At 42.8% G+C, this 25,460-nt stretch overlaps 1 protein-coding gene and 1 long non-coding RNA gene across 2 annotated transcripts in view; one reads left to right on the top strand and one right to left on the bottom strand.

The window, feature by feature from the left end:
* Nucleotides 1–4,337: 4,337 nt before the first annotated feature.
* ONECUT1 (one cut homeobox 1) overlaps nt 4,338–25,460 on the bottom strand; it is a 38,451-nt gene continuing 17,328 nt past the window's right edge. The window contains exon 2 of the mRNA XM_004281662.4: nt 4,338–10,065. Coding sequence (XP_004281710.1) covers nt 9,773–10,065 — 293 coding nt within the window. The 3' untranslated portion in view covers nt 4,338–9,772. The remainder of the gene's footprint in view (nt 10,066–25,460) is intronic.
* On the top strand, nt 21,432–21,975 carry LOC125963522 (uncharacterized). The gene is made up of 3 exons (XR_007475571.1): nt 21,432–21,463; nt 21,718–21,830; nt 21,910–21,975. It is a non-coding gene; the product is annotated as an uncharacterized LOC125963522 (long non-coding RNA).

The raw sequence follows: 25,460 nt of genomic DNA, 5'->3' as shown, positions 1-25,460 counted from the left end.
GGGTTTAGATGATAAATTTTATGGTTACCTTACTTATAGGCTATGGTGAACAACATGAATGTTAAGAATATGAATTTTATCCTAACTACAATGGAGAGCCATGTGTTTTGGGGAGAAGATAAACCTTGATTAGGACAATTGATTGGGCCACAAAATAACAGAAGGTTTTACATAACCAGCCGGACTGTTTCACAGAGTTTATCAAATTCTTGACAGTGAGGTATTGAAGTTCCCAGCAATTATTATATTGATTTCTAATTCCTCCTTCAGATGTGTTAGTATTGGATTAATATATTTAGGTGCTCTGATGTTGAGTGCATGTATATTTATGATTATATCCTCTTAATGAGTTGACCCTTTATCATACAATGACTTTCTTTGTCTCTTGTTACAGCTTTTGAGTTAAAGTCTATTTTCTCTGATATAAGTGTAGCCCTGCTCTCTTTTGGTTCCAACTTGTGTGGAGATACCTTTTTCCATTTCTTCAATTTGAGCCTATGTGTTTCCTTAAAGCTGGAATGAATCTTTTGTAGGCAGCATATAGTTAGGTCTTTTTTTTTTTTTAAATCCGTTCAGCCACTCTGTGCCTTATGATTTGAGAATTTAATCCATTTACATTAGAGTAATTATTGAAAGTAAGGACTTACAAATGCCATCTAATTTTTTCTGGCTATTTTGTAGTTCCCTGTTTCTTTCCTCCTCTTTTTCTCCCTTCCTTTGTTTTTTTTAAATTTACTTATTTAACTTTTTTTTTAATTTTAATTTTTGGTTGTGTTGGGTCTTCATTGCTGCGCACGGACTTTCTCTAGTTGTGGCGAGCAGGGGCTACTCTTCATTCCAGTGCGTGGGCTTCTCATTGAAGTGGCTTCTCTTGTTGTGGAGCACGGGCTCCAGGCATGTGGGCTTCAGTAGTTGTGGGATGCGGGCTAGAGCACAGGTTTAGTAGTTGTGGCGCATGGGCTTAGTTGCTCCGCGGCATGTGGGATCTTCCTGGACCAGGGCTCGAACCCGTGTCCCCTGCATTGGCAGGCGGATTCTTAACCACTGTGCCACTAGGGAAGTCCCTTCCTTCCTTTGTGAATTGATGATTTTCTATAGTGGTATGCTTTGATTCCCTTCTCTTTATCTTTTGTGTATCTACTGTTGGTTTTTGCTTTGTGGCTACCATGAGGCTTACATAAAACATTTTATCAACACAGTGGTCTATTTTAAGCTGATAACAACTTAACTTTGAGTGCATACAAAAACTCTATCTTTTTACTTCCCCTCTTTTATGTTTCTGATGTCACAATTTACCTCTTTTTATATTGTGTATTCATTAATAAATTATTATAGGTAAGTTATTTCTAATACTTTCATCCTTTAACCTTTATACTAGAGGTAATTGGTTAACCCACCACCATATTTTATATTATAGTATTCTGAATTTGAATATATACTTACCTTTATTGGTGTGTTGTATATTTTCATATGTTTTCGCATTACTAAATAGCATCCTTTCATTTCAGCTTGAAGAATGCCTTTCAGCATTTCTCATAAGGCAGGTCTAGTGGTAATGAACTCCCTTAGTTTTTGTTTGTCCGGAAAAGTCTTTATCGCTGCTTCATTTATGAAGGATGAATTTATGAAGGATCCTTCATTTATGAAGGATCCTTCATTTATGAAGGATGAATTTCTAATTCTCACAGCAACCCTGTAATATAGATATTTATCCCCATTTTACAGATGAGGAAACTGAGATTTAGGGATGTTAAATAATTAAATTATTTGCCCAAAGTCACATAGCTAGTAATCAGTATAGCAGGAATTCCAAACCCAGTTTCTCTTTTCCCTGAGCCAGGCCTCTTACTCAGTCAGTATATACTCTATTAAAATACAAGAGGGTCCTAATTTCTCAGCCCTCTCCTAGCTCCACACACATACAACACACACATGCACAAGTTATTTTATTGGCCAGGATTTTAAAGGCCATCCTCTCTAATAATAATTTTCATTTCTTCCGAGGGTCAATCAGGTTAATATAAATGGCTAACATCTATAAATAGAACGTCCCGCTTCCATTTAAAAACGTCCTCCAGCTCCACTAGAGAACACCTCTTTCTGTTTTTCCCCCTTAATTAATCTTTCTTTAAATCATGGCACTGGTTTGAGTTCTCAAGCCTGTTGTCCTCTTAACTTCACCCTTCCTCCAAAGAAAACCCACAAGCCACTCACTGAGGATTGCAGAGAGAATAAAAACAAAAGAAGGCAAGAATTGTCTAAATTTAAAGTGCTGGAAAATCCAACATTTTATTTACTACATTTTGGTGACTACATAAATGCTGAAACATTTTAACACTGAAAAGCATGATGGCATCATCACTTGCTTTTTTTTCTTTTTTTCTTTTTTGCTTAGCAAACACAGCTGATGATATTGCACGGCATAAAGTGAGAACAGTAGCGAAGCTTAAAACAAATGAAAGAAACCTTAATGCGGTACAGGAGATACTCATAAACCAGAATAACGCCTAATTCATTACACTTTTTGTTGCTACACACAAAAATACAGAAGAAGCATTGGACAGAGAGAAAGAGAGACAAAATATCAGCAAACAACCATAACTGGGTACAATAATCATTTAGTCTGAAATGTAGATGCAACGTAGAAACTACCACTGCTTTCTAATTGACAAAGAAAATGACAGCAACATTTGTCTTTTATCAAAAATCTTCTAAGCCCCTCATGGTTAGGTTTTAAAATTATTATTTAATTATGTATTTACCTTTTTTTTTCTTTTTTTCATTGCTAAGGAAGAACTCCCTCTGCTCTTGGAAGATTTTCTACTCTACTGATCTTTTTTTTAATTTAATTTTTTTTTTTTTTTTTTTACCTGATGATTGTCTTAGGCACCCTCCTTACATAATAAACCATCAAGCTAACTTGAACAGGGAAACTGAGTCACACTCAAACAATAGCTAAGGTCAAAGGTACTGAAAATAGAAGAGGGGGAAAGGACAGGTCTAAGTGAGTGACAGATGGGCTGACTTCAGAAGGGACAGGAAACACAGGGAGATATGAAGACAACTACCGAAGCAAGTGGAAGACAATGTTTTAAAGTTTATTTTGTTAAAAAATACTGGTCATTTGGTTTAGATGGCAAATGTAAAATGAACCCACAATGATTATGTAATAAATGCAGAACATACCACGAAAAAATCGAGACTCACACAGAAACAGAAAATACGACCTTGTGAATATAACTCTGTTCAGCGTTTCATTGCTGATGGTAAAAGTCTACTCCCTCAACCATTTTCCTGGGCTTTCTATAATTCACTGCACAGCATTTGTATTAAAAACAAGTAATTAATCAATGCTTACCAACAGAGCACTGAATGATCCTGCAACTCAGAGCAGATTTATTGCCCTATTAAAATACATAACGAGTATAAAAATGTTTCTAAGAAAATGTAACATTTGACCCAAAGTCTAAACCCTCCCTTTCCTTCCCCACCCCAAACACCCCTGCAAAAGAAAATAAGGTAAAATTCTTGTATTGGGAGAAAAAGTATTTACATCTATGGATTTATGCCATGTACTTGAAGCAACTTATTTTAGCAAAACAAAACGAAATAGTGGGCACCGGGTGTTCTGAGGATGCCCTAGTCAGCTGAGAATTCTTCATGTGTGCTGATCTGAAGCCGGGCCAAGTATCTGAACAGCCTCAATTAAGGGGGCCTGGGGCAGGGACCATCTTTAGTGTGGACAAGAAAACTAGTGGGAAGATGAAGAGTGAGAACTGAAATAAGTCTGAAGTTCATTCACCCCTGGGACTCTGACATTTGAGAATTCTTCTAATTCTGGTTGTGGGGAGGTGGTTTGGGGTGAGAAGGGAGTAATTGTGGGTAGTAGATTCCAAGAAAAAAACGTGGGGAGGAATACATAGCTTTGAAACATCTTTCTTAAACTTGATTGCTCATTGGGGCTCAGCAATCGTGTTTTGCTTCTTCCGTGGGTTGGCTAGACAGGCAGAGGCCAGGTCAGCTGCCCCTTACGCTTGACTTTCTCTGTATGGTACGGAACCGTGATACTCTCTTAGCTCTGTGAAAGGAACTGTGTCTCCATGCCCTGTCCCCTGCCTTGAAGCAGTTCAGAAACTTGGTGAAACTTAAGAGGATTTCCAAATTCAAGTTAGCTTGTCTCTTTGGGTTTTTACACTTTTTACTTCTCACACCCGGGGGAATGGTTAAAAAAAAAAAAAAAGTAGCAAAGCTTCTCACAAATGCCGGTGCTTTGAAACATTAAACAAGTCTTAAATTCTTTGGAATTTCAGGTCTAACCTGCAAAGGAATCTTTTCTTAAAAAAAAAAAACTTAATAAATTAAAGGAAGAACAAGAATAATGCCTTTCTTCTAAGTGACAAAAAAAAAAAGACTACCTCAAAACACCCATTTTGGCATGTACAAATTTTTTGAGGGGGGGGCCTGGCAGTGTTCACAACACACATTGAAGTGCCTGCTAAGAAGAGCTAAAGATACACCCTGCAGTTAAGAGAAGCTCTTGCCTTCAGCTTATCTTAGCATCGAGAACAAAAAGATTGTAACGTAAAGCTTTGGCCATTTCCATTCTACTATATACATTTTAAAAACAACACAGTCATAAATTAATGCAGTGATTAAATAAGCTCATATAAAGTGTAATTTAAATTAAAAAAAATCACAGCACATTATAGAGAAAAATAGGAACCAGTTTCACAAAAAAGAGATTATACATACTTTTTTTACCCTGTGGAAACAAATTTACTACGAAACACAAAACTTCATAAGTAACCATCAAAATGAAAATCATTTCTTATTCCATTCTTGCATTTTTACACAACCCTTAACCCACCTGGGGAACATTTCCAGAAATTAAGTCTTCCTTGAGCAACAGAGCAGTTCTTCTGAGAAAATAAACCCCAAACCGAAGTGGGGGGCGGGGGACATCCCCAACATACAAACTACAAAATAAATAAGAATTATAAAGTTTTTTTAAAAGTAACCTTAACAGTTATCAAACTAGTGAGTTCTGCCTTATCACATAGACTCTCTATACAACATAACCCTAAAACTTTCTTACTATGAGGTATTTGGAGGAATTGGTAAAAGTGATGCACGGCCTGCCTGGCGAAGGGACTCGGTGAAGTGGGGGGAACTCTGAGAGGGAGCAAGGAGGAGGAGCTTTGGTCTATCAGCAAGAAATTGGGGGAAAAAAAAGTCATCCTTTGGTATCAAAGAAAGTTTCATTGCATGGTTGCACGGAAAAAGCACCACGGTGAATAATTATTCCTTTTTTTTTTTTTTTTCATTAGTGGCCTTTCTAAGAGGCTGAGGTATTCAAAGAGTATAAGGTGAGAGAGGTCAACAGCGGTTTAACACTTTGGTTCAAGCAAGGCACTCGTCCTAGGAGTTTACAAAGGTTGCAACATGTTTGCCTAGAGATTTACAAGTAGAGCTACCAGTAATAAGAGTAGTATCTCCTAACGTTGTTGTTATCATTATCGTATTATTATTATTAAGAATGAAGACAAGATTACACACTGAGTGAAGAGTGAGGCGGGGAGAAGAGGCGGGGGGAGGAGAAGGGGCGGAGTTCCCTCTGCAGACCAAGGCCGTGCATGAAAATATCTTTGGTATTCTTTGGTATCATCAATGTGATTAAAATCACCAATGGAAATCGAGTGAGGTAGCGTCTTTGGTTCACACTATAAATAGTAGATCTTTACACTTTTTTTTTTTTTTTTAATACACATGGAAGTAGCTATTTCTTACCTTCTGCTTCTTTGTCCTTACTATTCAGGAAATAGTTACCAAATGTACTGTAAAGCTAACCACACCACAAGAATAATCCAGAAGGCCAGTCGCATCTCAAAACGGCCTCTGGTGTTTGAACGCACCCTAAACAACTAGATAGGAAAGGGAGAAGTGCTTTCTCTTTGTTTGCTAAATGCATAGTTTTCATCCTTTATGTACAAAGAAGGGAGAACCTTTCTTAGGGAAAATGCCTTTATAGCTCATGTGAAAATGTCCTAGGACTCTTTGGTATAGCAAAGTTTGCATTTAACCTGCAAAGACCGGTTGTTCACCTGGGGTAGCAATGGGAGTGGCATGAATCCAAAAACAGCACAAAGATTTTACTTTTTTTCCTGGAAAATTATGCTTTTGAGGGGCAGAGTGAGTGACATGTTCAGTTAGAACTTCTAAATTTCCCCACACATTTTCTTTGGGTTTGGGGGTCTGTTCCAGCTGCACCCAGGAACTGGAATACTCAGTGTCTGACATGCAGAATCCTTTTACCTGAACATTTACTGATGTCTGGGCTTTTGGAATGTCCAGACATCACACCTCCCACTCTTTCTCTTGGCCCCCTTTCAGGGAAGCTTCCAGTCATGAGAGGACCTGAATGATTTATGGCCCAAACCAGTCTAACTTCCATTCTACCAAAAAAACCCAAAATGTGTTATTTGGAGTGCAGTTTTGGAATAAACAGGCATACAAAGAAAAGAGTGAGATATCTTTTGAGGTGAATTTTGCTAAAGGATTGAGAAACGATGCATGAACAAATGGCACGGGATCTGCTCTGTAGAGTGTGGTAGGTGAAGAAACCTGAGTCATAAATTAACGCTAGACTAAACAAGAATAGAAGCATTTTCTATGTGCCAAGTCAGAAGCAATAAAGAGTCACTCATACATGATGTAATACATGTATTGCTTGTGAGAAGCTGAGTTTGTCCACTAGGATTTCTAAAAAGCAAAGGTTGTATGCTTAAACAGTCAAGTAAAAAAAACTGCTTTTCAGGCTCTGATTTGTGCATCTGTTTATGAGAAAATAGATCTCTAGGCCCTGAAGTTGCATAATGGGTGCAAATTCAATGCTGGTATGAAAATTATCTTTGGTGTTAGCAAGTAGGATCACTGGTTATTTTTCAAAAAGAAAGAAAAACATTATGGGGACTTCCCTGGTGGTCCAGTGGTTGGGACTCCATGCTTCCACTGCGGGGGGCACGGGTTTGATCCCTGGTTGGGGAACTAAGATCCTGAATTCTGGGAGGCGGAGCCAAAAAAAAAAAAACACATTATGGTGGGAATATTAAAAATGTAGCAATATTCTTTGAGACTGTGTCTACACAGTACCAAAATAATTGGTTGAAAATGTAAATCACAGATTAATCTGAGGGGGTTATATAGGAAAAACAAAGCAAAAGACATGGTTGTCTGAATTCAACTTTTGTTTTTCCTGGGGTATTGAATTTGGTAAGATTGTGTGTAGACACAACTTGAATTTCCCTGCATTTAAAATGCTCATGTTTTAAATAAATAAGGCTTTCCTCCCTCCTACAAGATAAATACATTATACAGCTGTACCCTGGCCCCTTCCTTTCCTGGAGAGAGAGAAAAAGTTCATCAGTTTTTTTCTTTTTCATTTATGTCATTGACAAGATTACATTTTTAGCAAATCTCGAAGGGTGGCCATTTAAATGATCTCTTTTAATAGCTGAACTATAATTGTGCCATATTTAGAAGGGAAAATTTAAAGATGGAATTTGGGGCGAGATTAAAAATAATACTAAGACAAAATGTGTCAAGGCAAATGCACTATTTCATCAAAGGAGAAGTATGTCTTGGTTTCCTTTTCTCATCCCACAGCAGACATGAAGGAGACACAGATGGCCTGTGGGTTTAGCCTCATCTCTCCAGGTGCCTGCTGCTTCTAGACCTGGACAAGATGCTGAGATTTGATCCTAAGGAGTTAGGTTTTGTGTCAAAATAGTTTAATTTTTTTCTTTAGCATTTTAACAAATCTCAATAAACAGCTTACTGTTGAGATAATATTTAATTTTATACTTCTAGTTAGGTGTGGTGATTAAGAGTACCCAATTCTTTACCTATTAGTACAAAAGGCATCTACTTACGTGAGTTACAGTTCAACTGAATCCAGAGAGAATTTTCCTGGGAATCAAGCATTTCACTTGGGTACTACCAGAACAACTGTACTACTATTATTATTATTATTATTTTTGCCTTGATTTCTATAGCCCTGGTTAAGTGATTTGGAAAAATAGAAATTTAAAATTTTCTATTTGTAAGTTCAGGTCTAGTTTTTAATCTGTCCCTGTTAGAGAGTGGAATCTATGTTATAAAATTTCCAGCTTAATGTAGTAGCAAGAAAGAATGTAGTATTCTTTAGAGGCTATGCTTAGTGAAATAAATAGCTTAATACCTATGGAACCCAAGGTCTTGTCTTCCACTAGAGCTCTTGCTTTTTCTATGCAGTTCCACCATTTCTCTGTTGCACTTGCTATTTTTATTGGTGTCCAAGTCACAAAATGTCTGGGGTTGGCAATAAAATCAGTTGATTATATTTTCAGGATATAATGAACTGCATAGTTCATTTTAATAATAATGTCGGTCTGCTTACTTTGTGTGTTTGTAAAGTATTTCAAATAGGTATTTGGTGTCAAATGCATAAAGCAAACTTAAGTCGAATTAACCTAAGTATGGGGTCCTTTATTCAGTGGCCTTTTACTAAAGAGCATTACTTTGAACGAATTTTCTAATTTAGTTAACTCTCCTGTTAAACTTAGTTTTCTGAGTTTACAAATCAGTCCTACTTCAGAAGAATCCCTAGGTTTTCTCAGCTATGAACAGACCATGGAATCATGTCTATGTGTTTACTTAAGTGACATTTATGGATCCCGAAAAGGGAGGGAGCCATCTGGATGTATATGTATACTGCATTGACCTCTCTGTTATGATATTGCTTCCCTGAAGCTACATTCTTTCTTGCCAGTTTTGCAAAGTAATATTTCAAATGCTTCAGGAGTCATAAATAATAGTCATGATTCTACGTGGTATGTGTATTACAGCTAGATCAGTTCATACGTATAACTTTACATAGTATCTTGTGTAAAAATAGCTTTGGTTATTAAAATCATTGCAATAAAATACCTGCACTATAATATTGTGTTCTTTCGTACCTAGGTGATTTTGTTTTTTAATGGATGGACTCTTGTTTCATTTCTTAAAAAATATCTGAACAGTCCTTAACAAACAAAGAGAATGCACTGGTTTAGGTGTCATTCAAATTTCTTTGCTGAGTTTGAATCTGCATTTAGGTCGCGGGCCTGCAGGTTCAAACGCTAGGCTAGACGAGCAAAATCACACTCCTAAGCCAATGAACTCAGACAACCCCACACTATGTTGGTTGCACTCCTATAGCACAACCCTTCCTGAAGACCAGCCCTGCCTAAGTCCCTAACCACTGGTGGTGGTGGAGGTGGTGGTGGTGATGGTGGTGGTGGTGGAGGTGGTGGTGGTGTGTGTGTGTATGTGTGTATATTCATGCACATACCCACACACAGTACTGAGACACCATACACCGTCGTGGCGCAGTGGAGTGGATGAGAAAGTCTGATCTTAAAGATGTCCACTCAATGGCTCAAAATCACTATGCTCCACACCACGAAACAGCCAAGCACAGCGAGGATGATCATGGACTAAAGCTGTAAGATCCAGTGGTGTCTTCCCGCTAGTAATTTTTCTTGCCAAGTCATCACCTGGCTGAAGTGTGTGTCTCCAAACAATGTCCGAATGCAGGTGAGCTAAGTCTTTGGTTTCTTTGGACTATAAATAACACTTTTTTTTTTCTTCAAATATTTCTAAGTATAAACCTGCTATCTTGAGGTCCTGGTCTTTAAAAAATTTTTTTTTTTCATTTAAAGCTTTTCCACCGAGGTTTCAGTTTGTGGTTATTCCTTCATGCTTTGGTACAAGTGCTTGATGAAGAAGATGAGTTGCCCGAATTGGAGCTGCCCTCGTCCTGCCACTTGTCCAGACTCCTCCTCCTTGCGTTCATGAAGAAGTTGCTGACGGTGCTCAGCTCCAACCCCAGCTGCTGGGAAATGGTGATTTGCAATTCTTTGGATGGACGCTTATTTTCCTTGAATATTGCGTGTAGAGTTCGACGCTGGACATCTGTGAAGACCAACCTGGGCTTTTTGGGTGTGTTGCCTCTATCTTTCCCGTGTTCTTGCTCTTTCCTTTTGCATGCTGCAAAGAAGCACAGAGGGTGTTAGAAGAGACTGCCTGGGATAATCGAGAGTAGAAAGCCACAGCCCATAAAATCTGCTGACCTCTGACTTTAGCACCATCGTGGTCTGCGAGGGAAGTGTACCAAAAGCATGGAGAGTGAGAAGAAGGTGGAGTTCTGTGAGTCCTGGGCATGGGTCCTGGCTTTGATGAGTATCTGTATTTTGTTGGCGGTAAATCAATTAACCGACACCGGGGCCTCGATTTCTCATCTGCAGAATGTTGGGTTTTAGACAAATGAACTTATTGTTTGAATATTTATATCACTATCTGTAAAGTGGATATAAGAACATCTACCTTGCTGGGTGTGCTAAGCATATATGAAATAATATGTAAAAGATAATGTTAACTAAAGTGCTTTACAAATGCAAAGTTTTATCACCTAGACGTGGTTGTAGCCCTCAAAGGATTTACGGTCTGCTGCTAGTGGAATACTAAGAGCTTACGTGAGGGTGTAAAAACCAAATAAAAAGGAATTGCATTTGCTCCCTTTCTGATTTTTTGTGTTTCCTAAGAAACTGTATGTAAGAAAACTCTGTACAGAGTGTCCTACCATGCCCATCAAACAGTTTTCCACTGATTCTTCAGTGGAACCAGGACTTGGGGAGCTGTGGTGAAACCCACTTCCTCGACACTGGGGCAAAACCTGTGACATTAGCCTCGTTCACCTTTGGGGTCTCCGTGTGCCTCTCTTTTGTTCTTCACGAGAGTCTTACTCTTGGAGTCCCCCTCTTCCCTCACCTCATCTCCACTGAGAAGGCCCATTCCCTACGCACGCCTTTTGGTCCTGTATCATGAAGCTGCCTCTAGGCTGCTAGAGCTATTCTGGTGCATCCTCTCAATGTGGTCCTCACGTCCGCAGGGTTTGGTGCTGGATCAGGGTCTCCTCACCTCAGATGCTGTACTCCTCTTTCTCGCCTAATGTAGATCACTAGCTTCCACCTGCCGAAGGGGCACTGAATTGCTAATGACTCCCTCCCACTCCCCGTCCCCAATCTCCACCATCAATGGATCCCTGCAAGCCATCCCCAAATAACCATGCAACTCAAGTAAGAACAGTGCTCTGGTTAGCTCCTATGCCCTAACTCCAATCAGCTTCCTGTCCCGCAGCTCCCCTGTGTAGGGGTTCTGGAGCAGCCGTAGCTACCGTCACACCTGGCTGGCTACACTCTGATGTGCGCTCCAACCACAGCGAAAGGCAAACAGGGCAGGGCGTCTTCCTGGCGGAGGTAGGGACTGTCGCTCTTTCATGTCGCCTCCAGCTGGCTGCCCTGCCTACTGCTCTCTCCTGCTCCACCCCCACCCCCCACCCCGTCCTTTTGTATCCCAGGTTCTCAATTCCTCCTTAGATGGTTCACCAGCTCTGGCTAGATTCAGCCTCTGTACTCTCCCCAGGTAGCCCTGCTCTTCAGCCTGCCCCTACCTTTCATTCCCAGTTGCTCCACATCGTGGATTCCCCTAAGGCCTTAGGTGCCCGTTAGCACAAATTAGCTAGGCAATCGGAGCAGCTAAAAAGCTAAGGGGTAAAGGTTGAAGAAGCCTCCAGTCTTTGGAGTTCAATCTAGGAGTCTCCAGGTTTTGTTTTTTTGTTTGTTTTTTTTTTTTGCCGTATGCGTGCCTCTCACCGCTGCGGCCTCTCTCGCCGCGGAGCACAGGCTCCAGACGCGCAGGCCCAGCGGCCACGGCCCACGGGCCCAGCCGCTCCGCGGCATGTGGGATACTCCCGGACCGGGGCATGAACCCGCGTCCCCTGAATTGGTAGGCGGACCCTCAACCACTGCGCCACCAGGGAAGCCCTCCAGGTTTTTTTAATCATGTGCTATTTAGTAAAAAATGTTTTGAGTATTACATTGCCTTACATTATTTCTTTATAAATGATATGCATGTGTTACTATACTACTGTATTATTATACAGTAGTATAATTAAAAAGCATACACAAAATATAGAAAATTTTAAAGGGGTAAAATAACATAAATAGATATAGAAATTCTCTTCTACAGGTGCATCAGCTTGCCCAGGCCCCAGAGTGCATTTGCCTAACTCCAGGGACCACAGGTCCAATATATCAGGAAATATAAGAATAAGAATTTCAGAATGGACATGAGGGGAGACCTCAGTCATAAAAGAGAGATTTTTAGGCTAGTCAGGTCTCCTTTATAACACATTCCATAGATCATTGGCTATGCCCTTTGCCCACCATGATGGAAAGCATCAACATAATGGGAAAGATTTATTAAACACCCAGCTCCCTCAGAGCATTGAGCTATATATACTAAACTAGGTGAGAGTCCCCAAATACAGTCCCTCCCCACCAGGAACCCATAGCCTTCACTGGGCAACTAGATTAAGTCCCTGAAAATAAAAGCTGACTAGGCTGAAGTCAAGCCTAGTTAGTTTGAGTCAGCCCATGTAGACACAGCTTTATATAATACTGATACACATGGCTGGTTGATTCATTCACTTACATTCAAAGATGAATATAACACAAGCCTTTCTGTTAAGGAGGTCAGTCTAGTGGTTATGTAAGCAAATAATTGCAAAAGCATGAAAAGAGTATATGGGATATTATCTCTGCTTCAGGATATTAAGGAAGGCATCACACAAGAGGTGTGCTTACACTAGGCCCTAAAGGATGAATAGGAGTTTGCTAGTGAGAAAAGTGGGAAAAACTCATTCCCAGCAGGGGGAACAGCATTCGTGAAGGACTGATAAGTAGTAGTAGATTGGTAGTGGGGCAAGAGTACACGCAAGCACATACATACTTCACAGGTAGACAGAGATCAAATTTGAACTATCTTGTAGGTAAGGTTTTGAGTAAGAGTGTCGTGTGATTAAATGTGGGGTTAGAAAAACCCCTCTGGTGGTGGTGTGGGGGATGAATTGGAAAGCATGAAGATTCAGGACCAGTACGCTGTGTATGCCATTCTGACCCCCTTCAGGACTAAGGCACTCACTCATTCTTGTACCTGCTGGAAGAGGCTGGTGGCTCTCAGCTGAGGTCCATACTGGGAATTGCCCTTGGCCAAAGGTTATGCCACCCTGGGGTGCAGTTGGGGGACTAGCCACACCCAGTGGGGGATGGGGGGAGTAGGGGATGGGAGTATGGATGGTGGAGGCTGAAGAAAGTAGGGATGTGTTGGTTTAAGGCTCCCCCACCCCAAACCCTTGCATCAAGTGGGGACAACTCTGAAGGGTTATCTAGTTCCAGAGCACCCTGTAGGATTGGTTGAGGCTATTTTTGCAGCTACATCAAAGTTCAAATCCATCTGCCCGGTCTTACTTCCTCCACTCCCCCTACAGGGGTTAATCTCCATGGCCCTCTTCGATAACCTTCCTGCATGCAAGCCTCAGAGTCTGTTTCTCAGAAAACCTGACCTAAGACAGAAGCCAACTAGAAAATCAGTGTAACGAGGACCCCAAGATAGACAATGGCAGTTGAAGATGGAAAATAGGAAGCAAATGTAAGAGCTTCTTGGAAGGTAGAATCAAGAGGAATCAGTAATAACAACCTGGCTGGGAGGCTGGAGTTCGGAACATCTCCCAGGTTTCTGATTGGATGGTAGTAATAAGGCCATTAGGGAATGCAGATGGAGAAATGAGTTTTATGAGAGCAGTAATCACTTCTATGTGGGACAAATCCATTTGAAATGCGTGTTGGACATCCTATTAAAGATCTCCAGTAGGGGGTTGTCCAGCAGACGGCAGGATATATGGGGCCTGGAGCTCAGGGAAGAGATCTGGGTTAGGAATACAGACTGGGAAGTCATTAGGGACCTAGATGGAAAATTGCACAGAACACATACCTATGGAAAAATAAATAACTGAGCATCGGGTGCAGACTCAACTTATTTATCATTCAAAAGGCAGAACAGGAACTTCCCTGGTGGTCCAGTGGTTAAGACTTCGCTTTCCAATGCAAGGGGTGAGGGTTCGATCCCTGATCGGGGGGCTAAGATCCCATATGCCTCACAGCCAAAAAGCCAAAACATAAAACAGAAGCAATATTGTAACAAATTCAACAAAGACTTTAAAAATGGTCCACATCAAAATAAATCTTTAAAAAAAAGGCAGAACTAAGGGAAATCACAAAGAGATATCTACTTTCTACATAACTAGGGTATCTGAATGACTTCAGTGTGGTCCTTAGCATTTGGCAGGACTGAGTGGGCTGAAGCTACTCCAGAGCCACCCTTTCCCAAACGGCATCAGAGGCATGATATTGCCTCAAATAGGAGTTACTTGAAAAGATGGTTTGCAGGCCAAGTACATTTAGAAAAACCTACTATATAGCCTCTTCCTCAAAACGCGTAATACGTGGGCTTCCCTGGTGGCGCAGTGGTTGAGAGTCCGCCTGCCGATGCAGGGTACGCGGGTTCGCGCCCCGGTCCGGGAAGATCCCACATACCGCGGAGCGGCTGGGCCCGTGAGCCATGGCCACTGAGCCTGCGCGTCCGGAGCCTGTGCTCCGCAACGGGAGAGGCCACAGCAGTGAGCGGCCCGCATACCGCAAAAAAAAAAAAAAAAAAAAAGAAGAAGAAAAGTGTAATATGTGTTTAACAAATATAATTTTGTTTCCCAAATTTATTTAATTCCAGAACCTTGTTTGGTAGAGACTGTCTATCAGTGTCTCATATAATACTAATGTTGTGGAGATGCAGTTTGGAAGTTCCTGACCCGAGCTCTCAATGTTAGAACCTGGAAAGTGGGATTCTCCTGGAGCAAGGAGCCTGTCTCTCCAGGGCAGGCTGGCATAGTGCCTGGCTATAAGGGAAGCTCAGTACCCATATGGGTGCTGGATGGGGTGGTGTCTGTGACTAAATGTGTGTGGTTTTACCTGGAAAGAACTTTGTGCAGAAGTTGGAGTGGCTGAATAAGGAAGCAGAGATATCTGTAGAATGGAGAGTGGACTAAAGCTTGTTGACAGTCAGTGGGTAACCTCAACAAGGTGCCCAGGAGAAGCAACCCACAGAAATAAAATCATGCTTCTAGAAGCTTCTACAGAATTATAGTTGTGAGACCTGTTAAGAGAATATAAATGAGAGCAATGCTTTGGCATTCCCATGGAATTCATTTCAAGGTAGAGATTACCCATTATAAGGTGGGAAATCAGCAACTGGTCCACACAAGTGTGCAGTGGAGAGAGAGAGAGAGAGTGGGAGCAAAGTCTGACAACAGGAACTGCTGCTTAGGGAACAGCATTGCATGTGTTTTATGGGTAAGTTATACTTTTTTGTGTGGGTGTACAGTTTTCATTAAAGATAGAATAGTTATTATAGAACTGGATTAAAGGGAAGAAGATTCCTGTTGCACGTGTAAGGTAGTACTGAAGAGGAAGAAGACCCGTCATGAGTCACCTCCATGAAGGTGGGCAAGCAGATATGTTTGCAGGATGCAGTGGCAAAGTGTAGTGGGGCTGTCTCAGGTGACTTTGATCTTCTCTGGGAATGAGGTCACCTACAGTCAGTACTATATGGGAGACAGAAGCAGACGTGGAATACGGTAAAAGGCAGAGAATGATTTTGTGCACCACAAGAATAAAAGATTATAAAGAATTTTTTTTTTTAAAAAAGCAATGCATGAGGCTGTGGGCAAAGGACAAGCTTTCATCTCAGGCATGACTGGGGTCTATGCTTTGCCCATAGTTGGCAGGACAGAGCCAAGGGTATTTCAAGAAATATGAATTCTGCAGGATGTTGAAAGGCATTCCATGAATATTGAGTTTCAAGGTCAGGCAGTTTGGGAAATGCTGAGTTAATTAATGATTAAGCAAGCTTCTTTAATGCAGGACTTCTCAGAGCCTTTAATATGCTAATGTGCACTGATACTTTCTAGCGTATTGGGTCTCCCAAACTTATTTGATTAAGCAACTCTTTATTCAGGGAATTTCTCTCAGGAATGGTGTTGCTTAGAACAGTGTCTCTCAAAATGTGGTTGCCAGACCTATGTTGGTCTGTAAACTGTTACTGACCTGCGGCAAGATCAGAAAATTGAGAATAAGCAATTAGAAAGTTTTGTGGCAGTTTGACATTGCTCCAACATTCTGATTATTGTTTTAGTAATACATTTTTTATTGTATTATCAAAACTATTGGTCCAGAACAGATGGAAATTGGAAACAAACAACTACTCCTTCACTGTTTAAGAAGCCCTGTCTTAGAATACACTTTATAAAACATGATATACAGTAACATCCTAGAATCGGCTGTCAGCCAAGCATTTGTATATCAACTTATATTCATTTTCCTGATTTAACGTCACAAAGCACATTACAACATCTAAACTGCTGATTGAACTATGCAAAAGTCTGCCAAGAATTTGTCTGGGAACAAGCAGGCACATTGCTCTACACCTGAAAACAACACAACGTTGTACATCAACTATAGTTCAATAACAATTACCAAAAAAAGATCTGTTGTACCAAATTAAAAAAAAATAAGTAGGCACAGACATGTGGGCCTGGGAGACATTTATAAAGCCAGACGGACTTACAATACAACTTCTTAGATGAACCTGGGCTCACAGGACACAAGCTCAAGGCCCAGCTCTGTGGCCACTGATAGATGTGTGATCTTGGGCAAGCCCATCGCCTTCTGGGGCCTGAGTTTACCCAGCTGCAAAACAGAGGACAATGGCCTTCCTTCCTCACAGGATTATAATAAGTGTTAAATAAGATAAGCTATGCTGAAGTGATTGTTAAAACTATAAACGCTTAAGAAGTGTTTTAGATGTTTGCAAATTAATTTTCAGATCCTTCCTTTTTTCTTTGGTCAAGATGCAAGTATAAACATTGAATTTACATAGCAGGCTCAGGTCTTTGCTCTGTCTCTAGCCTGTGGTATAAACTTGGACACATGACTTGATCTGTTTTTCTGCATCCTTTCAATGAGCAGGCAGTATTCTAAGGCCCCGGCAGGCTTGAAAGCCCTGTGAGTCAATGAATACACCCCTGTAGTGTCTTTCCTGGTTTCCAAAGTCTAATATTATCTCAGTTAAAAAATTTCCAAGGTAACCTTACTCTGTCTTTTAGAATATATAGCCACTATGTTGACTATTCCATTTCGCCTTCTCCATCATTATGGCTTCTCAAAAAGAGCAGGTAATGGCTCTGCAGGGACACCAGCCAGTCCTGCAAATAATCCAGATCCACGTTCACCTGAATGAAGGTGATCAAACACAAACTCACATTCCTCACAGTTGTTTCGACCTCATAAGCTTTAGAGATTAAAACAATAACAACAGCAACTACCACAGACCCTGTGAACAGTTATGCATTTGCCCTCCTAGGACTCTGAGCCATTAAACAATAGGTACTCTATATTTTTACTAGTTTCTACTTTTTCATTAAAAATGTAGGAAAATTTGCTTAACTTGCTTCCTGAGGTTCTTGGCATATTTGTCCCAGAGTTGGCTGCTTCACATAGGATGGAATTGTGGATTAGAAGAGGCTGTCTTCCTGGGGGCAGTAGTGTATGTTTCAACATGCCCTTATGGAAGGAACGCCAAGGGTCCAGGTAGAATGAGGGTGTACGTTATATTCCCAGTCTATGAGGGAGGAAGGTTCTGTAAAAACACTGCTCTAGTTGTCAAAAGTTTAGGGTTCTGACTCTGTCATTAATTAGGTGAATGGCTGGGTTAAACCCGTTAACCAGGCTGGGTCCAGCTTCCTCAACTGTATAATGAAGGGACTTGACTAAATAACTTACAACCCCTTCTAGGTGCAGCTCTATGACTTGACGTATGTAAAGTCAACATGACTCCAGAGGGAAGATGTACAGTTCAGATTTCTATGTCATAAATGGGCACTCAGAGAAGTGTGAGCGTTGAACGGTTCACTCTAGCTGGCCCCTCCCGGGCCCCCTCCCCCCTTTTGTAAGGCCATCCCTGTGCCACCACCTCCTTCTCCCTCCTGGCAGGCAGTGGGGAGAGAAGACTTTTGGGGCGGAACACTTGCAGGTGAGGTAGGAAAGGGAACAAGACCTGTGTGCTTAGTAAACAATACTACCAGGTAAGACCCGAAAATTGAACTTCATAAACTGTAATCACAATTTCACTGATCTTAGTTATACTGAAGAGGAATATGGAGAAATGTGTGTGTGTGGTGGATGCACAGACAAGTGACCGGGGAGCCACAGTATCTGCTAGAATAAGATGGGGATGCAGCCAGATGAATGGTAAGCCATGGGTCTGTCACTGTAGAGACATTATTTAATTTTAGCAACAGCTCTGTGAGGCATCGAATCTAATAGGAAATTTGGGAATTTAACCTGAGGAGAGGACAGTTTGGGCCTCAGGGTCTGGATGGTGAATCCTAGAGAGGCAGGATGAAAGGCCTGCGCGGGCGGGGCTGAGACAGAGCCAGGCCTGGGTGATTCAAATCACATTTATTTGGTGGTCTGACTCTAAGGGACTGAGGAAGGAGACTGTATGCCTGCAGCTTCCCCAATCACATGTGGCTTCTACCCTGAGAGTCCTTGCACTATGGCCGTGTACTTCCTCCATACAACTGCTCCAGGGTCTGCTGTCCTGATGTGATTGAGGCGAGGTGGGCCAGGGAGCAGTAAGGGAAAGGGCTGGGATTCCAGGGCATGGTGAAACTGCCCTGTCATCTCAAGGGGCCTGCTAGCGACGCAGTGTCTTCCCCCTGAAGGCCGGTGCCAGTGCTGAAAACTGCAACCTGCAGGGCCAAGGGCTCTTGAACAGGTAAGCCTGCGATGTCCCAAGTCACTCAGGGGAGGTCCGGCCTGGATTTGGAGGAGGCGGGTCCGGGCAGCTGCTAGGGCCCTCAGCTCCTTTGCTGCTCCAGTGCCTCCAGGGAAGGTAGGGTGCACTGGGAAGGCAAAAAGCACACTCTGAAATTCTACCCAGATTCCTGACCGACTTGGTAGTAACATTCCTGCACACCCTGCTCTGGGGAGCTTGGGGCTTCGGGGACAGAGAAAAAGGATAAAAAAGCAGCGGGGCCAGAATAGGCAAATCCATAGGGACAGAAAGAAGTTGGTGGTTGCCTGTGGCTGAGCACGTAGTGGGGGGAAATGGGTGGGACTGCTAACGGGTATGGGGTTTCTTTTGGGGGAGGTGATAAAAAGGTTCTAAAATTGATTGTGGTGACGGTTGCACAGCTCTGTGAGTATATGAAAAACCACTGACTTACACTCTTTAAATGGGTAAATTGTATGGTATGTAAATTACTTCTTAGTAAAACTATTTAAGAAAGAAGTAGCTGGGCGTGCATACAGGGTGAGCCCTCTGCTCTCACTTCCCACTTGCCACCGAGAGGAAACCTCTTCTGGACTGGGGCAGGGACAAGGGGGGTTGCTGTTCATGTCTACTGAGCCCCCAAACACTGTCTCTTGACAGCTGAAACTGCTTTTCAAAGTAAACTCTACAAGACAATACATGTTCGTGGAGGAACAAGCATACAAATAAAACAGATTTCAGTAAAACAAGAATGGAGGAACCATGGAAGTGAACGTGGCAGGTTCCCAAGCCCATTTTACAGGCCAGCACCCATCCTGTGGAGATCACAGAGCCAATGGGTGGGCTGCCACAGCTTCAGGATTAGAGCTCAGACTCCAGGAGTGCTGGGTTATAGTGTTATCTGCTTTGCCTTGACTTACTGTGCTGTCCTGTGCATATTTTTATAAGCCAGGCCCCCAGTTGTTTTGTCAGCTCTTAAGCAGCAAATTTGGAGAACACAGTATAAAGTACAATTTGAAAAGCTACTCCAGTGAGTTCTAACTGATATGGCCACGGGCAGCCTTTACATGGGAAGGGAACTCCTGCACAGACTATCTGGAAACAGTGATGCCCAGGAGAGGGAGGTGGGGCCGATACAACCTGCTGGACACAAGCTAGCTTTTCTGGTATCTGTAAATTTGTGGGTAGCTCAAGCACCTATGGAAACTCATCTGGGCATGAGTGTGAAAGACCTAATAAAAACATGCAAAGAGCAGACGTTCTTAGTCAAGAATGATCACTATAACTCACCCCTGTACCTTGCTTTATGGTACTTAAATCACCTCCATTAAACCTTCCCACGTGATCCCCACAAAACTCAGGTGAGGTAGAAATGGGTATTATGTCTTTTTCTGTAGGCGAAGAAACAATGTCAAAGAGGTCAGGAGACTCGCCTATGGGCACGCGGCTGGCTCATTGGGTGACCTCCAACTCCACTGTGTCCTGGAGGCAGATGCCAGCATGGTGGACACATCGTGAAAACTTTCCCTAGGATGGTTACACCGGCAGGAGTAGCTGGTGAGGGGAGCCCGGGAACCCAGAGCCACAGTGTGTGGGGTAGGAGCAGGTAGCCGGCCAGGCGGCAGGCCTGTTGTCAGCCAGAAGGCTCTGGCTGAAAGGATGGCAGTTGGCCCATCCAGGAAATCGGGCTGCATGAAGGGAGCTCAGGCCGGGAAGGGCACGGAAGACCCACGCTGGCCTGGGAGGGGGACCAGAGTGAGTCTAGTTTCAGTAGGGGGACAGAGGAGCACTAGACGCTGTCTCCGTGTGGATATCGGCTCTGAGAGGAAGCAAAAGAAAACTGAGCTGACCCAAAGGAGAAGGAAAGATGGGGAGCAGCTAAAGCCAAGAGAGGTCTGCTGCATCACACACAGGCTGGAAGAGTCGCCCGAACCTCTCACAACCCCACTCTGTTTGCTTCTATAACTGAGCTGTCCAGGACAGAGACCTGCCTTCCCTCCCATCTGCTGCCTGGAGTCCTTCTGGAGACAGCATATAACATATTTCCATCAATCTCTCTTCTCTAGGGACAGCTCCACAGCTGTAGCCCAAGAGGCAGGGCTACTGGACTTTATGATCAAAGGAGGGCAGAGGCTGCCTGGGCCTGGGGGGGATGGAAGAGGATCAGCTGAAATGTACAGCTGCTTCCCCTGTGCTAAGCCACAAACATGTATCACCTTATGATGTCACTCAACAACTGTGGGAAGCAGGTGCTATTACAGCTGTAGGCTGCTTCCCTGGGCAGCCCCACTGCTCACAGGTGCCCACGATCTGCACTTCTTCTGATCTCCACCCACCTGTCTGCCTAACCTGGCTTTAGACTGAGCATTTATTTAAGAATAAAATCGTGGTGGTGGTTAAAAAAAAAGTTTACGTTTGTTTACAAATGCACAGCCTGAGGCTCAGAGGTTAAGGGATTGGCCCAAGGTCACCCTAATAGTAAATGGTGGATCTGAGAAAAGTGCCAGGGCAGGGTCCAGTGACAGTGTGGAGGTGATGGTGTGGAGAAGGCGATGGTGTGGAAGTGATGGTGTGGAGGAGGTGATGGTGTGGAGGAGGCGATGGTGTGGAGGAGGCGATGGTGTGGAAGAGGCGATGGTGTGGAGGAGGCGATGGTGTGGTGGTGGTGATGGTGTGGAGGTGATGGTGTGGAGGAGGTGATGGTGTGGAGGTGATGGTGTGGAGGAGGTGATGGTGTGGTGGTGGTGATGGTGTGGAGGTGACGGTGTGGAGGAGGCGATGGTGTGGAGGTGGTGATGGTGTAGAGGTGATGGTGTGGAGGAGGCGATGGTGTGGTGGTGGTGATGGTGTGGAGGTGATGGTGTGGAGGAGGCAATGGTGTGGTGGTGGTGATGGTGTGGAGGTGATGGTGTGGAGGAGGTGATGGTGTGGTGGTGGTGATGGTGTGGAGGTGATGGTGTGGAGGAGGTGATGGTGCGGTGGTGGTGATGGTGTGGAGGTGATGGTGTGGAGGAGGCGATGGTGTGGTGGTGGTGATGGTGTGGAGGTGATGGTGTGGAGGAGGTGATGGTGTGGTGGTGGTGATGGTGTGGAGGTGATGGTGTGGAGGAGGTGATGGTGTGGTGGTGGTGATGGTGTGGAGGTGATGGTGTGGAGGAGGCAATGGTGTGGAGGTGGTGATGGTGTGGAGGAGCTGGGGCTCAGGTATTCCTCAGGCACAGACTGGGAGGACACCAGAGAATCACACCAGCTTTCACTTTCCATGGCTCCTGAAACAGCCCTTTTTGTGTGATTCTAGACTATCTTAGTTCTGCTCTGTCTTCTCTCATTTTTTCAGTGTTCCCTGTGGTACAGGCTGAACATGAAACAGAAAGGTGAACTGAGAATCCTGTTAAATGAATGCATTTTCATACCCCTGTGATACTTGCATCCACCCTCTTGCTGGCCATTCACTGTCACATGCACACATTTTCCTGGGCACAGGCCCAAGCTTTTTGAGACTCACCAGAAGAGACATGACCACCAGACCCTTCCCTCCTCGAAGCTCTTTCCCTGCATTGCAGCTTCAGAAGAACCGGTGGGAAGAAAAGCTGCTGCCTCGCGCCTGCTCCTTCAGTCAGTAGCAAAAGGTAATGTGGCTCTTTAATGAAAGGTTGGCTCAGGAATTCTGATTTTTAAATTCCTAAACTTCTGTTAATGCCTGATCCATTGGGGTTTTATCACATCAGTCTCCCTCATCTTAAAGAGCCCCTCAATAGTTTGGGCTATAATAATAATAATTGGAAATATGTGATATCGATGCCCTAGTTATGATGTTGATTCTGCAAAACAGTCAAAACAAATGGCAGACCTGATGAATTACATGCTTATTATGCATTATTATCTCATGCAGGCCTATTGTGAATTGTAAGTCTTAGCTTATTGATCTCATTTCTTTAATTAATAGCCATATATAACACTTTATAATATTCACAGCAATTGTAAGTTATAAAATGGAACTCCTTAAAAAATAACCTACAATTTTGACTTTTCGCCAAGTCATCAGACGTTTTTCACAGTTACTTTCAAATTAGTGGTTTTCCTTGTTTGCATTTCTGGAAAGTCATCTGTAGAGTCAATTGTAAATGCTGTTCTCCCAATGACACATGTAGTATACAATTGGCTGCACAAGGGTCTCTAGTAAGCTTGAGAGGAAAGCCCTTCTTGGCCGCTCCATTAAGATATTCAAGGACCTTGACCCTCTGACCCCAATCACCTTTTCCACTTCACTTCCCGCAACTGCTCACCCACCATCCACACTGAGCCACACTGTTCAGAAGTCAGTCCTAAATACATTATGAATGTCCACACCTCTATTCCTTTGCTCAAGCTGTTTCCTCACCCAGAATGTCCTTCCTTCTCTTTCTTGTCCCTATGTAATCAAGGCCCAGCTCAAGCATTTCATTTTCTATTAAGGCTTCTCCATCCCCTCTCTCATCTGGGGTGAATTGTGGTCTCCTGTGCCCATAGAGCTCCCCAGATAATTAGTTATTACCTACCCATCTCTCTCACTAGGAATCCATGAATTCTGTAAGAGTAGACCATGGATTATTTCTTTGGCATACTCAGCATGCTTGTTGGATAAATAAGTCAGATGTGGCCCCAGAGAACATGGGGAGACATTCGAGACACAGTCCTTTTAGAGTCCCCAGGTGATTCTAACACATAGGCTAGGCTGAGAACCACTATTCTAAATTAGTGCTTGTCAAACTTGAGTGTACAAACTTGAGTCATTTGGACATTTTGTTAAGATGAAGATTCTGATCCAGCAGCTTTGGGCAGAGCCTGAGATTCTGCACATTTAACAAGCTCCCAGTTGCTCAGTGCTCAGTTGCTGGTCCAGGATGGCACTCTGAGTAAACAGGGTCTAGAGTCCAGAGCAGAAATTGTAAGGCGTGGGTCAAACACATCAACATCACCTGGGAGCATGACGGGGAGGCTTGTTCAAAACGTATATTCTGGAACCCTATCTTATCCCTACTGAATTAGATTCTCTGAGAGAATGGGATTCAGAAACACACATTTTAAACAAGTTTCCCAGGTAATTTAGAATAAAGTTGGAGGAGATTCTGTCATTAACTGATAGAACTTCCTAATGCCAAGGGGCAGAGGGGCGGCTGCTGTGGAGCTGGAGAGCACCCCCTCTGGCAAATGAGGGTACTTCACACCCATGCCTCCCTCTTCCTCCTGATTATCCACCAGGCTGGCAATGGAACAGAAACAAATAACTGGGGGCTTATCTTCTTTTACATCACACCTCCACACGCATGCTGACAAAAGGACTGTCATTAGTCCGCACTCCACCTGTTTTATGGTTGCTACATTTAGGATCTTCAAAAGTATTATTTTACATAATAACATGTCGGCACAAAGGCACACACACACACAAACACACACACACACACACACACACACACACACACATATCACAAACCTGTTCTGCATATTTCAGGCTGTGCTTCTCAAACTTTAGTATGCTTTAGAATCATTTAGAGAGCCTGTAAGAAGACAGATTACTGGGCTCTTCCCCTGAGTTTCTGAATCAGCAGGATTTCTAGCAAGTTCCCAAGTTATGTTGGGGCATATGAATGGGGGAAGAATTGAAAATGAATGTTACAGAAAAATTTTTTAGCAGGTTTGTTTATTTTACAGGTATGGCTGAAGCAATTTTGAAATTACTTTAGATGTATTTTAGGATTGAGCAAATGAGTAAGTGTGTGTGTGTGCTGGGGGGTGGATATGTTATTGAGTGCCAGGGTTCTCACTGTAGAGGAAGGGACACACAATTATGGAATGAGGGTAGGCAAGAAGAAATCCTATGGGGATATATTGCAATTAGATGTGGAGGTACTTGTGCGAACTCATGATTTTAAAAATATGTATGTAAGCATGTTTATGTGCACGTGTATATTATATATGTATGAGTGCATATGTATATTTGTGGGGGGTGTGTGTGTGTAAATATACATGCATATTTTTCCTGGATTTTTCTGAGGAGGCCAAAACACAAAGTCATGCTACTAGCCGTGAGCACACCTAGTGACCAGGCCTTCTTGGTCTCTCATACCATTCCCCACCAGAAAAAACCAGGGCTCATCAAGGAAAGGGCAGATTCTAGGGCTGGGACAGGGTAGGTAACAGATGAGCTTGGAACATCTTATTATGATGCCAGAAAGTAAAAGAAAAAAAAAATGGAGGAGAAGGAGGAGGAAAAGAACGATGGAAACAAGTCACAAGAACAGAGGAGCCAGATTAAAGGGGCTCCCACTGTCAAATGTGAGACAGCTTGAGCACCAAAATAGGTAAGTACAGAACTGAATTAGAAACGATTGGGAAAAAAGGAATGTGTGAATCTTATCCAATAACAAATGGAAAAGTAAACGAGAGAGAAGGGGCTCTTGCTCACAGAAGAAAGCTGAGAGCTGACTGTCAAACAAGGCAGGAATGCCGGAGATGGAAAATCATTTTGAAGCCGTCGTGATAAACAGGTCAGGCAAGAATCGATAGATGCTAAATCTGTGGGGAATTCTGATGAAGAGTAGGATATCTGCATAATCTTAAAGTATCTCCCCACAGACTGCTTATTAGCTGTAAGAGAGAAAGAGAAAAAAATATGTGAT

The sequence above is a fragment of the Orcinus orca genome, chromosome 2, assembly GCF_937001465.1.
Source record: "Orcinus orca chromosome 2, mOrcOrc1.1, whole genome shotgun sequence".
NCBI lineage: Eukaryota > Metazoa > Chordata > Mammalia > Artiodactyla > Delphinidae > Orcinus > Orcinus orca.
This window is presented reverse-complemented; position numbering and strand designations above follow the sequence as displayed.